This window comes from Panthera leo, chromosome A2 (genome assembly GCF_018350215.1).
Source record: "Panthera leo isolate Ple1 chromosome A2, P.leo_Ple1_pat1.1, whole genome shotgun sequence".
Classification (NCBI taxonomy): Eukaryota; Metazoa; Chordata; class Mammalia; order Carnivora; family Felidae; genus Panthera; species Panthera leo.
Genome location: NC_056680.1, coordinates 4,556,134 through 4,568,390, shown reverse-complemented (window position 1 = coordinate 4,568,390; position 12,257 = coordinate 4,556,134). Strand labels below are relative to the sequence as shown.

At 59.3% G+C, this 12,257-nt stretch overlaps 1 protein-coding gene across 5 annotated transcripts in view; it reads left to right on the top strand.

The window, feature by feature from the left end:
• MLLT1 (MLLT1 super elongation complex subunit) overlaps positions 1 to 12,257 on the top strand; it is a 67,645-nt gene that overhangs the window by 43,162 nt on the left and 12,226 nt on the right. For 4 of the 5 annotated variants that reach the window (XM_042928162.1, XM_042928161.1, XM_042928164.1 and 1 more), the window contains exons 4-6: positions 2,664 to 2,807; positions 6,119 to 6,244; positions 10,167 to 10,721. In XM_042928162.1, coding sequence (XP_042784096.1) covers positions 2,664 to 2,807; positions 6,119 to 6,244; positions 10,167 to 10,721 — 825 coding nt within the window. The remainder of the gene's footprint in view (positions 1 to 2,663; positions 2,808 to 6,118; positions 6,245 to 10,166; positions 10,722 to 12,257) is intronic. The other variant, XM_042928163.1, reaches the window with a different exon arrangement.

Genomic DNA, 12,257 nt, shown 5'->3' with positions numbered 1-12,257 from the left:
TTGAGCCACCCAGGTGCCCGTGGGCTCGCTCTTGCTGAGCCCAGAACCCCCTGTAGACACCTCTGCCCCCAGGATGTGGCCAAGGTCCATCTTTCCGGTCACCTACTGCCACCACGGTCCCCCCTCCCCTCCCAGCTGTGGCCATGTGGACTCGCAGGGCTCCGGAAGGACACTGTGGCCTGTGGGGCTTCTCCTCACCCCCTTCCTTCCCTGATCAACTCATAGCCACTCTCCACATCTGGCACAGCCTCCCCGGGGCCTTCCCGACCCCTCCCCACCCACACTGTTGGCTCACACCCCACTCTTGTCCATCTTAGTGTTTCAGTCTTTTGACAGAAATGGAGGGTCTTCCCTAGGCCAGCACCTGAGTGCGGGACCAGGGTCCCCACAGCCCCTGCCTCCAGTGGGTTCCCAGTTTGGTGGGGAGACATACCCACTGTGACAAGTGCCTCCGTTAGGTTGGGCACAAAACAGTGCAGGCACAGAGGAGGGGGTCAGCTGCATTTGGGGGCTTTATGGGGGCCCTTTCTCTTCTTCAACAAGACGTCGGAAAGCAGCCGGCCGGTGTTCGTGGCCCAGAGATCCTCGCGGCTTCCCTGCATGCTCTTCCGGGATTGCTGAGCTCCCGACTAGGTAGGGAGAAGAGATGCTGGGCCTTTTTTCTTGTGCTTCGTGTGTGACTTGGGAAGGAAAGCTGTCCCTAGGCTGCCCTCCGCTCCACCTCATCACTCAGAGCAGGTCACGTGTCTGCCTCGGGCCAGGAGAAGGCTTGCCAGGTGTGGTTTAGATGGGACCAGCCGGGGTAGAAACCACTCTCGCTGACCCCAAGGGCTGCTGGGGAGGAGGGCCGAGGCCAGTGTCCCCTCCCTGGTTGGCACTGGCTTGGGAAGGCCTGTTTGCTTGTCTTCCCTGCACCAGGCTCAAGGCTCCCAAAAGGCAGCGTCTGCAACTCTTTTACTTGACAGGTGTGCCTTCTACCTTTGTGGCCTGAACGCAGGGCACAGCGGGGCCCCACTGGTGTCCCCTCTGTCCAGAAGCAGGCTCGGGGCCAGTCAGGTCCCCACTCCCACGCGCTGCCCGTTCATCAGAGCTCAGAAAGGCCCACAGGGCTCACGTGGCTCCTATAAACCATGGCGCTGGCTGTGGAGACTGAGGGGGAAGGTGGGGTGGCCCGGGGCCCTGGCTGCAGTTGGAGCGGGGGGAATGTAGGCTCAGCCCCCGTCTCTGCCCCCTTCTCTCCCGGGGCTGTGGCCCGGCCGGTCTGGGTGGAAGGAAGAGGGCATGTGCACGGAGCCCCCCTTCCTCACACCCCTGACTGCCGTGTCCTGGGTCTCCTCCCAGCTGCCGAGAGCTCCTCACCAGCAACCTGCACCCCTGGGCTTCTCTCCTGCTGGAGGGCTTGTAAAGCAATTGCGTATAATTCACATACCAGGAAATTCCCTTTGAAAGCATACAAATTCAGTGGTTTTAGGATATTCACAGTGTTGTGCAGCCATCACAGTTTTCTAATTCTAGAACATTCCCTGTTCCCGGGAAGCAACTGTGTCCCCATCAGTAGTCTTCCCCCAGGCCTCAGCACCCACGAACCCCCTTCCTGTCCGTGGATGAGCCTGTTCTGGACGTTTCACACACGCGGACTCACACCCTGCGTGGCCTCTCGTGTCTGGTTCCCTCCCTGAGCGTCGCGTGTTCGGGGTCCGTCCGCGGGGCGGCGGGTGTGGGTGCCGGGGTCCTGCCCGCGGCTGTGATACTGCATTGTGTGGAGGGACCTCACTGTGTGTGTCCCTTCATCTGTTGGACACTTGGATCGCTTCCAGTTTTGAGTCTAGAGTAATGCTGTTCTGTGGACATAGACGTACAAGTGTTTGCGTGAATGTATGTTTTCACTTCTCGGCCGTATGTGAGGAGGGATACATGGGTCGCATAGTTACTCAGTGTTGGATGTCTTGAGGAACCCCTGGACAGCTTTCCAGAGTGACCGCATTGGCAGTTGTGCGTTCCGGCCGCCGTGCCCAAGGGCACCATTTTCTCCTCACTACCACTTGCCGTTTTCCATTTTTAAAGTAATTGCTGGCCTCGTAGGTGTGAGGGGCTATGTTGTGGTTTTGATTTGCGGCTCCCTAGTCATTAGTGATGTTGAACATCTCTTCGTGTGCTTGCTGGCCATCTGGATGTCTCTGGAGACATTTCCCTTCCAGGAAGGGAGCAGGGGCTGGAGGCCCTAGAATCAGGGGCCTCAGAGTCGGATGAGATCTTAGCACTGCCACCCGGCAGTGTCTTCAGGCCTCAGTCTCTCCGTTTGTTGACGGGGGCCACGAGGGTTGCAGGGGAAGGTGTGCGCCAGGCTGCACGTGCCATCAGCAGGAATGTTTCCATTGACCGTCTGAGAACATCACTCTCGATCTGTGCTTCTGTTGTGGAGGCTGCTTTGCTGGGTCCAGTGCAAATAGGAAGTTGACTTCTTTCGGATAACGGAATGGATGAGAAGGAGGCACACGAGAGGGAAGCAGATAAGGGACCGGGAGAGAGAAACGGAGGCCTCGCGGAGGGCAAAGAAGGGCAGGGGCCGGTGGCGGGGAGCGTGCCTCGTGGCTGTCCCTGCAGCCTCCTGCCCGCCCTTCTGCGTGGCTGTGAGATGAACTTCCTTGTTTTCTTTGTTTAAGGAGGAGCCCAGGAAGGTTTGCTTCACCTATGACCTGTTCCTGAACCTGGAGGGCAACCCGCCCGTGAACCACCTGCGCTGTGAGAAGCTCACCTTCAACAATCCCACCATCGAGTTCCGGTACAAGCTCCTGATGGCTGGCGGGGTGAGTGTGCCCCCGCGCAGATGGATGCTGGGGACGCGCTGGCTGCTCGGTCGTGGCTCCCACGTGGCTCCTGACGTTGAGCAGCTTGGTGCCGGGGGTACCTCGGGGTCTTCCGGGCGCGTGTCTCCGGCCTTGGCCGGGTGCCCGAGACTCAGAGGTGCAGTTTGCGTCGGTGGCACCCGGCAGCACCGTGGGACCCGGGTGCCCCGAGCCTGTGCTGGGGCGTTGTCGCTGTGAGTGACCGGTCGCTAGTTATCCCCATAGTTTCCTGGTTGACTGTGGTTAATTAGCATCTTCCTTCATGGGAAGGAGGGGTGGGAGGAGTGGGCGTGAGGCCAGTCTGTCAGCGTGGCGAGGCGTGGGAGCCAGCTGTTAACCGGATTGGCAAGGCTGTGCCGGGGCTGCGTCATCGGGGGGGAACAGCAGTGGCTCTCCGTGGGGTTCCCTGATGATGCGCGTGGCCTGGCAGTTTTGTCCTAGTGAAGCCAGACAAGTGGCAGCTCTCCAAGCCTGGGCCTCTTAGTGAGTGCGCGTGTGGCGGCTGAGCGCCGGGAGCACAGTGCAGAGCCGGAGGAGGGGTGCCTGAGGAGGAGGAGGAGGGGTGGGTGCTCGGCTGTAGGCTGGACTGTGTGTGCCGTGTGGCCGAAGGAGGGCCAGGCCAAGGACACGGGACATCCCAGAGCCACGTTTTAGTGACCCAGAATCACTGAGCATTTGCCTGGCTGCCGGCAGGGAGGATTCGGGTCAGGAGGCCCACCTGCCCAGTGCACACAGGGAGTTAGGGCTGAGCTGCTGCTTTCGGCCTCTGAAGCGGTCCTTCGTCATTTATTCAGTTGGGTCTTCTGTAAGCTTTATTTAAAAAAAAAAAGAAGGGAATCAGTTATTCATTGCAGAAAATTTGACTAAGTTCTGTCGTGTTCCTACTAACAGATGAGCCTATGATTATAGTCTAGCATGTGCTGGCTGATGGGAACAAACAGGCAGGCCTTGGAAGCAGTCTGCAGAGACATTTGTCCTGAACTTCGCCTGGGAGTTCTGGAAGGGGGAGGGGGTGCCTGGGTCGACAGTCTCCCCCAGCCCTGCTCGTCCACCTTCTTTCTGCTGCCAAACGTTTCCCCAAGCCCTTGCCACCCAGGGGTCCCACAGACAGCATTTCTGTGGGAGACAGACACGCAGGTCACATCCCACGGGCCTCCCAGAGCTCCAGGACCAAGGGGCCGTCCCCCTCCGTCCCCTGCGTAAGGAGCTTTTCTTTGCTAAGAAGAGATGAAGGTTCAGTGTGCATCACCAAAACATATAAAACTGGAGGGCGGAGGCGGCGGCAGGGGGAGAGGTTGGGAGCGCAGGTCTGGCTGGCCGTTTGGGAAGAAGGGCCGGTCCTGGAGGGAGGAGGGAGAGCGAGGCCCGCGTGCCACAGCACGGTGGTTTCTGCCAGGGGCTCTTCCCCCTTGTGGGGGCTGCCCAGAGAGCCGGTGGGCTGGTCAGGAACCTTCTCACCCTTGGGAGGCTGTGGGCTTCTGGGGCTTGCCCTGGGCTGACGGCAAAGCAGTGATCTCTGGTCTTAGGAGCAGCCTGGGACTCTTGGGGTCCTCGTGTGCTCTCCTGGAGTTGAGCGTCCCCAGTGGGGCCGGCATCTGCCGTCTTGCGGCAGATGACCGCAGACCCGCCCAGTCGTGGGTCGATGAGACCGGCCTTCCGTGCTGCCCCCCCACCGCGGTCACCGGAACTGATTACCGGCCTGAGCGCCAGGCCCCTCCTCGGCGGGGACCCGACGGCCAGAGGCCAGCCTTGAGGAGGCGGCCGCCCGTCCCCTCGGCACTGGGTCTCATCCGGTGCCCCGTCGGCAGTTGAGCTGCGCAGAAAGGAGCTCCTTCTGCGGCCGAGGGTCTGTATTTCCACCGGGTGTGCTGGGTCCTCGTGAAGCGCCGCGGCGGAGGAGGAAGCAGATCTGCCAGTTCGCTTTGCCTGTTTTCAAAGTGCTGTTACAGAGCAGAGGGACAGGAGCCGCGTCAGGCCAGGAGGTGAACCTGAAGGGAGAGAAGGGACCTGAACACGAGGGAGAGGGAGGAAACGAGAGTGAAGGAGCCCAGACCCGCGTGTGCTCCTGGCTCAGGGCGTCAGTCGCCTTTCTCTCTCACACGCGTCCTCGCGAGCCCGAGACCCGGGCTACTCAGCTGGGCTCTGGGCACCGTGGGTCATAGTGTTGCGGTCGGCCAGGCTCTGAGGAGGAGCTCAGGCCTCGGGCTGGGCTGCCTCGGGGTCGGGGGGCTGTGGGAGGGGATCACCCCGTGTTCTCTGACACCAGCCTCCTCAGAGGAGAGGTTTGGCTCAGGGAATCTGTCCCAGGCGTCCAAGTTATTAATGGTGCTCGTGATACTGAGCTGAATGCTTTTTCCCCCCTTGCTTCATGATTATTTTTTTTAACGTGTGCTGCGTTCTTCTGTTCTGTCTCGTCGCTCTCTGGGAGGCTGCCTCTGAGTGTCTGGCTGCTAGCAGTGTTAAGTTGCAGTGTGTCAGTATTTGGACAACTTGCCCCCAAGCCTTCTCTCCTTCAGCAGGTGCGGCAGGAGCCCGGGATCCCGGGAGCACCTTCTGGCAGGACTCCAGGCCCTTCCTCCTCGCAGTTGGCTAACAGAGTGGGGCACTCGCTGCCCTCCCCCGCAGGCTCGTGCTGCGCCCACCCCCGTGCGGTTCTCTCCTGCCTCTGCCTCCCATGCTGCCAGTTCAGTCACCTTCTACCTGCTTGACCGTGGAGGAGGGCTCGTCTCCCCACCCCCACCCCCCACCCCCCACCCCCCACCCCGGAAACGCGGGACCCTGTGAAGTCCCCCGTACGCACGCCCATCAGAAGTTGCTCTCTCTGCCGCGCGGCTGCCCAGTGTGCGTATCTGGCTGGCCTCTCGCCTTTCCAAACCATGCTTCTGGTCCTTCTAAACCGCAGCGTGCCGGTCAGCTTGGGCCACGGTTGCCTTCTCGTGCTTCTTGGCACACTCCGCCGGTCTTCTGGCCTCGCCCTCTGTCCACCGCGCTCGGGGCTCTCCTCCCAGAGGCCACGCGGCCACACCTGGGCCCAGCCATCCTGGGACCCCAGCTTCTCTTCACTCGCCACCTTGAGCCCGCTTTGCTCCGACCACTCAGCACCCAGCCTCTCGCGGAGGAAACGCCTTTGATTCTTTTGGACAAGTGACGCTCAGTTCCCCCTTGCCCTTGTCCCAGAAGGCAGCTCCCCCAGCCTCTGGCCGGACTCCTACAGGCACACTTCCTCTTGCCTCCTTGCTCACTGATAACATCTGTCTCTTCTTTATCACTAGGTGATGGTAATGCCCGAAGGAGCAGAAACGGTGTCCAGGCCCAGCCCCGACTACCCCATGTTACCCACAATTCCACTCTCTGCCTTCTCTGACCCCAAGAAGACCAAACCGTCCCACGGCTCCAAGGTTAGTGAGGCGGAAGGCCCAGTCACATGGGAGCACTGGGGCCCAGTGGTGGGTCCTGGGCTCAGGGCGCCCCCTCTGCAGAGCTGGGCCTTCTGTTCCCAGACTTGCTCCCTTGGCATCTTCCTCTTAGAGCTCTTCGCTCCGCCTGGCGGCTCCCTGCCACTCAGGAGGGTCGGTCCCTGCTGGATTGCACGAGCAGCCGAGAAATTGTAGGCTCTTCACCCTCTTCCTTTCAAGGCCAGAGAGCCTCTGCCCCGTCCTCACTGCTGCCACTGCGTCAGCGGGCCTTAGGGCTCCCTCCTAAGACAGGGCCCTGAGAGTCTTGCACGGCTGGGGCCCATGGACGCAGTATTTCTGCCACAGCCTTGACTGCCCAACTCCCGGGCCTCCTGAGCGTGGCCGGGACACCCCATCCGCCAGGGCTGGGTGCCCCCCCGACCCCCGGCCTGGGCTGTTCCAGGCTTCGCTTCTTTCTTTGGGAACAGCTCTCAGCACAGAAGGCTTATTTGGGGGAAGCGCCCGGTGGGACGATGTGGTGAGAAGGCTCATTTTTCCCCGAGAAGGAATGTTTTTGTCCTCTTGTCTCAGTCCTGTTGGGCGGGTGGCACTCTGCCTTCCTGTGACTTCTCTCTGAACTGTTCAGGACTGGTCACTGGAGCTCTTCAGATGGTGTCCTGATGTCCATATAAACTCATGAGCGTGCGTCCTGTTCCCTTGCAGCCGCCCACACAGTCCCGTGTCCCGGAGGCCAAGCTCATCTGGCTCTCAGGGTGGCTGCTTATCCTCCCGTCTCCGACCCCACAAGCTTATCTATTTCTCATCTTTGCGTGTTTCTTGATTCATTCACCTGTTGGGTGTTGTGGACCTGGGGCACCCCAGGCGGGACAGGTTGAACTCTCAGGCCGTCTTCCAGCTTTACTCTTCAGCAACACTGGAGGAGAGCCACATCGCCCAGGCAGGGTCTTTCTGGCACTTTCCACAAGGTCAGTGGGTGTCTGATATCCCCGGATTTGTCTGACTTAAGTTCTCCAGATGTGTGTGGTCAGAGTCCAGGTATGGAGTGTGGCTCTTGGGATCTTCCCCATGCTGGCCTCCTGGGCCTGTCCTTCCCTGAACCACATGGAGGTTAAATGGAAGGAAGATGCTTGCTAGAGATCTTGGTGGTTTCTATCTCAGCCATCTACGGTTTTTCGGGACTTTCTGCAGAACAGAAAGAGTAGGAGTTGCTATCTCTTCTGTACGTGTCATCTGCGAGCCACCCAAAACGTCTCAAAGAAATGCCCCCCCCCCCCCCCCCCCGGGTGGTAAGGACACCCTGGTGGCCGGCAAGACTGCATCTGTGGCTGCTCGCAGCATCTGTCGCCAGCGTCTTTGAGATTCCTGGGAGCAAGCCCCCGAGCCAGAAGAGTGTATCTGCCAGGTCCGGGAGGCTGGGGCAGGCAGGATTCCGTCCCCCTCCCTGCCCCAGGGTCTCTCTCCGGCCCCCCAGGCAGCGTGACTTAGGAGGCGCCTGCACGGGTTTCTCAGGCAGCGAACGGCAGGTTCTTCTCTGCTGACGGTCCTCAAAGAAACCCTTCCGCTTCTGAGCCGTCAGTCCCTCTCGGCTCTCCTTGGACGGCACCGCCTGTGCGCCAGCCGCTTCCTCCAGCTGAGCACCTTCCTTTGGGCACCCACATTGGTTCTCTGGCAGCCTGGAGCCAGAAGGTCTGATTGGCCAGGCCACCTGCGCCAGGCAGAGGGGCCAGGAGGGAAGGGCTATGTCCTTGCAGGGCCTTGACCATGGGAGCCCCGGGCCTGGGGGCCGGTGGCGAGTCTGGCTGCCACAGCCCTCGGTAGATCAGTCCCTGATGGTTCTGTCCCAGAGGGTGCAGTGGTGGTCGGGGACTGGAGGCTCCCACCCCGGTAATGGTTGGCCCCGTTGGCCCCTCTTCCTGAACTGTACTCTCGTAGCTCCAGGGGCACCCTGCTTCTCTGTCTGATGTCAGCCACTTGGCTTGGTTGACTTTTCTCTAAAACTTGGTTCTTAGGCACTTCTGGGTCATTAACGCTTTGAGAATACGACTGGGAGGAGTCCTTATCCCTGGGAATATCTACCTTATGCTCACGTCAGCGTGTGATTTCAGAGGGCTCGCGGTCTGGGAGCCCCGGGCAGACCCTGGTGAGGAGCTGCAGCTCCGAAGGCCGTTGCTGCTTGTGCAGGCCCTGGGCAGCCGTGGAGGCTCGCTTGGCCCTAGGACTCGGCGGGTAGGGGGCATGGTAGGAACTGCATTGGAGGCATTGGCCGGCGTGCCTCTTGGTGCTTGGACCCATTCCTGCGACCTAAGTGGGCACACGGACGCTGCGAGAAGAGGCCGGAATTACACGTGGAATTTGCTTCTGGCCTCCTTCCTCAGGAGACCAGCTTGCTGGGGAGTGGAGCCCCATTCTGCAAGCCAGTCCCCAGGGGGGCTGCCCCCTTAGACCGTGTGCTGGGGACTCGTGGCGTGAGCATCCCTTCCCCTGGCCCCAGTGATAAAGAGCTGGGGCCAGGGCACCCAGCGATGTTTCTCCAGGGAGGCGGCGGTGAGCCTCGGCCATGTGGGGCTGTCCCCGAACCCTTGGCACTGACATGGGGTATGGATTTGCAAGAAGACGGCGACCGGAGTGGATCAGAGGTGTTCAGGGCTGCACTGTCTGTCCCTGGGTCCCTTTGCCAGGAAAGCTCCATGGTGGGCTGTGAGGGCAGCAGGGGCCTTGCTGCTGGGCCTTTTCTTGCTTTGCCTACCCTCCTCGACATGCTCCAGTCTGTCCTCTCGGCGCTTGGGGTGAGCTGCCTCAGAGGAGCCCCTACCTTCGTGGTGCGGGTCACCCTCCGGTCTGGCTCTCTTGGCTTCCTGGTGAGCTTTGTCTCGAGAGCCTCTGGGCCCGGCTGTGTACCTGGCCTGCCGAGTGGGGCCAGAGCCCTTGGCAGCCAAGCACGGCAGGCACCTGTCCGGTTTACCTGGACATACGGGGTGACGACGGGGTGTCGATAGAAAGGAGGTCCAAATGAGGCGTCAGATGGGGCTCCCACCTGCAGGGTGTGCCAGCCGCATAGGGGTGGGTGGCAGTGGCTGCAGCCCCCCTTGGTTGAGTGCTTGCTGCCTGCCAGGCCCTGCACCACTACCCAGTGAGGTAGGTGGTCCTGCCCTTGTTTGGAGATAGCACAGGCACGCAGGGGCCTTCCCAGCAGCCTGGGCGCAGGGCCCCTCTCTGCCTCTGTCTCCACCAGGAGCTCCGTGACCTGCCTGGCCAGCACTAGCTTCTGGGCTCCACCCTCAACCCTCCGAATTCCCAAGGTGGAGACCCAAGAATCGTGTGTGTTTTAGAAATGCTGCCCAGGCGGCTTTGATCGCGAGAGGGCGAGGGGTCTAAGGAGCTGTTTCTGCACAGCACCTGGGAGCCCAGCAGGTGCTCAGTAAATGCTGGCTGTGGGGACCAAAGAAGAGCTGTGCTGGGCGTGCACTGGGACCAGGTGGTGGGGGGGCCCGCCTGCCGGTGCCCCTCAGCTCCCCCACCCCCCTGCGCCGCACGCAGCCTCTGCTCCCCCGGGCCAGCGGGAAGCAGCGAGTTTGGAGCGGGAGTGGGTACGTGTGGCCTGCCTGTCTCGTGTCTGACTCACCGTGTGCTCTTCTTGAATCCCTCAGGGAATATGTCAGTTCAATTCAGAGGGGCATCTTAGCCTGCAGTCGCCCGGGACCTGCTGACACTTCCCAGTAGTTTAAAGGGACAGCTCCATTTAAAACTCTCACCTGCTGCCTTACTTTTTCGCTTTATGGAAGATTTTCTCTAGCTGAGTCTGAATCAGGTGGATTATACTTTGTAGGGGTCGGGGGAGGCGGAGCAGGGCGACCCCGAGATGCCACTTGACCGTGTCTCTCCCCCTCCTGCCCCGGCATTTCAGGACGCCAGCAGGGACAGCAGCAAGGCCTGCAAGACCCATAAGACGGCCAAGGAGCACCGGGAGCGGCCACGGAAGGACTCCGAGGGCAAGGCCCCCTCCAAGGAGCCGGAGCGCGAGCAGGCCAGGAGCACCAAGGACGCCACGCGGAAGCCAGGCGAAGGCCGGCCGCCCAAGGAAGAGAAGGCCCCGCCGGCCAAGGCCGCTTTCAAGGAACCCAAGATGGCCCTGAAGGAGACCAAACTGGAGAGCATGTCCCCCAAGGGCGGGCCCCCGCCCCCACCCCCGCCCAAGTCTTCCAGCAAGCGGCCGGCTGCCGCCGACTCACCCAAGCCCAGCGCCAAAAAGCAGAAGAAGAGTAGCTCCAAGGGGTCCAGGAGCGCCCCCAGCACCTCGCCCCGCACCTCGTCTTCCTCCTTCTCGGACAAAAAGCCAGCCAAGGACAAGGGCAGCGGCAAAGGGGAGAAAGTCAAGGCCGAGAGCGAGCCCAGGGAGATCAAAAAACCCCCGGAGGTGGAGGAGTCCAACTCGGAGGATGAGGCGTCCTTCAAGACGGAGGTGAGGCGGCCCTTCCCCCACCGGCCCCCTTGCCTTGTCCTTTCTCTCCTGGCTCTGAGCCGTTCGGGGCCTTGTTGGCCCAAAGGTTAGACGAGGAGGCTGGCGTCTGGGGTCCCCCATTTGCTCTCTGTAGCTTCGGGCAAACCTGCACACCTTGCTAAGCCTCAGTCTCTCCTTCTGTTGGGAAACTCCGGACACAGGGCTTAGGGGAAGACGGTTCTGGTCGAGCATGATAGTTTTGTCCTTGAGTTCACGGCTGTCTTCCTTGGGCAGCCCCCTGCACGGGCCAGGGTCCCGGTGGCCGATCGCGCGTCACCGTTGCCCCTTTCCTGGCCGCTGCTGGGTCAGTGCCATCGGGGACTCCCTCCCGGTGCCAGTGGGGCGTCCCTGAGCGTCTTCGTCCCGCTCTTTGGCCATCGAGCCTCGGTGGGTTCCGAGGCCTCCCCATACCTCCCACCACCCCCTCCTGTGCACACAGTTTGGATGTTTTCTAAGCACTGGCTGGAGCCCCTCTCTGGGAGCTAGGTCCTGGCACCGTGGGAGGCTCGGGACTCCTGCCACGTCAGCGTTTCTAGGCGGTTCTGAAGGTCACCATCAGAGATGGCTTGAGCCACAAAGCAGCCAGTAGGCAGACTGTTGCCTGCAGAGCCAGACCTCACCGGGGTCTCGGGTGGCAGCCCCGTCTCCGAGTGCTGTTTGGCTCAAGGGGTCAGAGAACAGGCGCTTGGATGGATGGCAGGGGTGGGGGGGCTGAGGATCACCAGCTCCAGCCCACAGTGCCCTTTTGTGTTTCTTTTTTTTTTTTTCCTTTCCTTTTCTTTTTTTTCCTTTTCTCTCTTTCTTTCTTTCTTTCTTTCTCTCTCTCTTTCTTTCTCTTCCTTCCTTCCTTTTTCTTTCTCTTTTTTTTCTTTGTTTCTTTCTTTGTTTCTTTGTTTCTTTTTCTTTCTTCCTTCCTTCCTTCCTTCCTTTCTCTTTTTCTTTGTTTCTTTGTTTCTTTCTTTCTTTTTTTCTTTTCTTTCTTTCTCTTCTTTTCTTTCTTTTTCTTTCTTCCTTCCTTCCTTTCTCTTTCTTTCTTTCTTTCTCTTTCTTCCTTCCTTTCTCTTTCTCTCTCTTTCTTTTTCTTTCTTCCTTCCTTCCTTTCTCTTTCTTTCTCTTTTTCTTTCTTTCTTTCTTTCTTTCCTTTTTTTCTTTTCTTTCTTTCTTTTTCTTCCTTCCTTTCCTTCTTTCTTTCTTTTTTTCTTTCTTTCTTTCTTTTTTCTTTCCTTGTTTCTTTCTCTTTCTTCCTTCCTTCCTTTTTCTTTCTTTCTTTCTTTCTTTCTTTCTTTCTTTCTTTTTCTTTCTTTCTTTCCTTTTCTTTCTTTCTTTTCTTTTCTTTCTTTCTTTCTTTCTTTCTTTCTTGTTTCTTTCTTTTTCTTTCTTCCTTCCTTCCTTCCTTCCTTTCTTTTTCTTTCTTTCTTTCTTTCTTTCTTTCTTTCTTTCTTGTTTCTTTCTTTTTCTTTCTTCCTTCCTTCCTTCCTTTCTTTTTTTTCTTTCTTT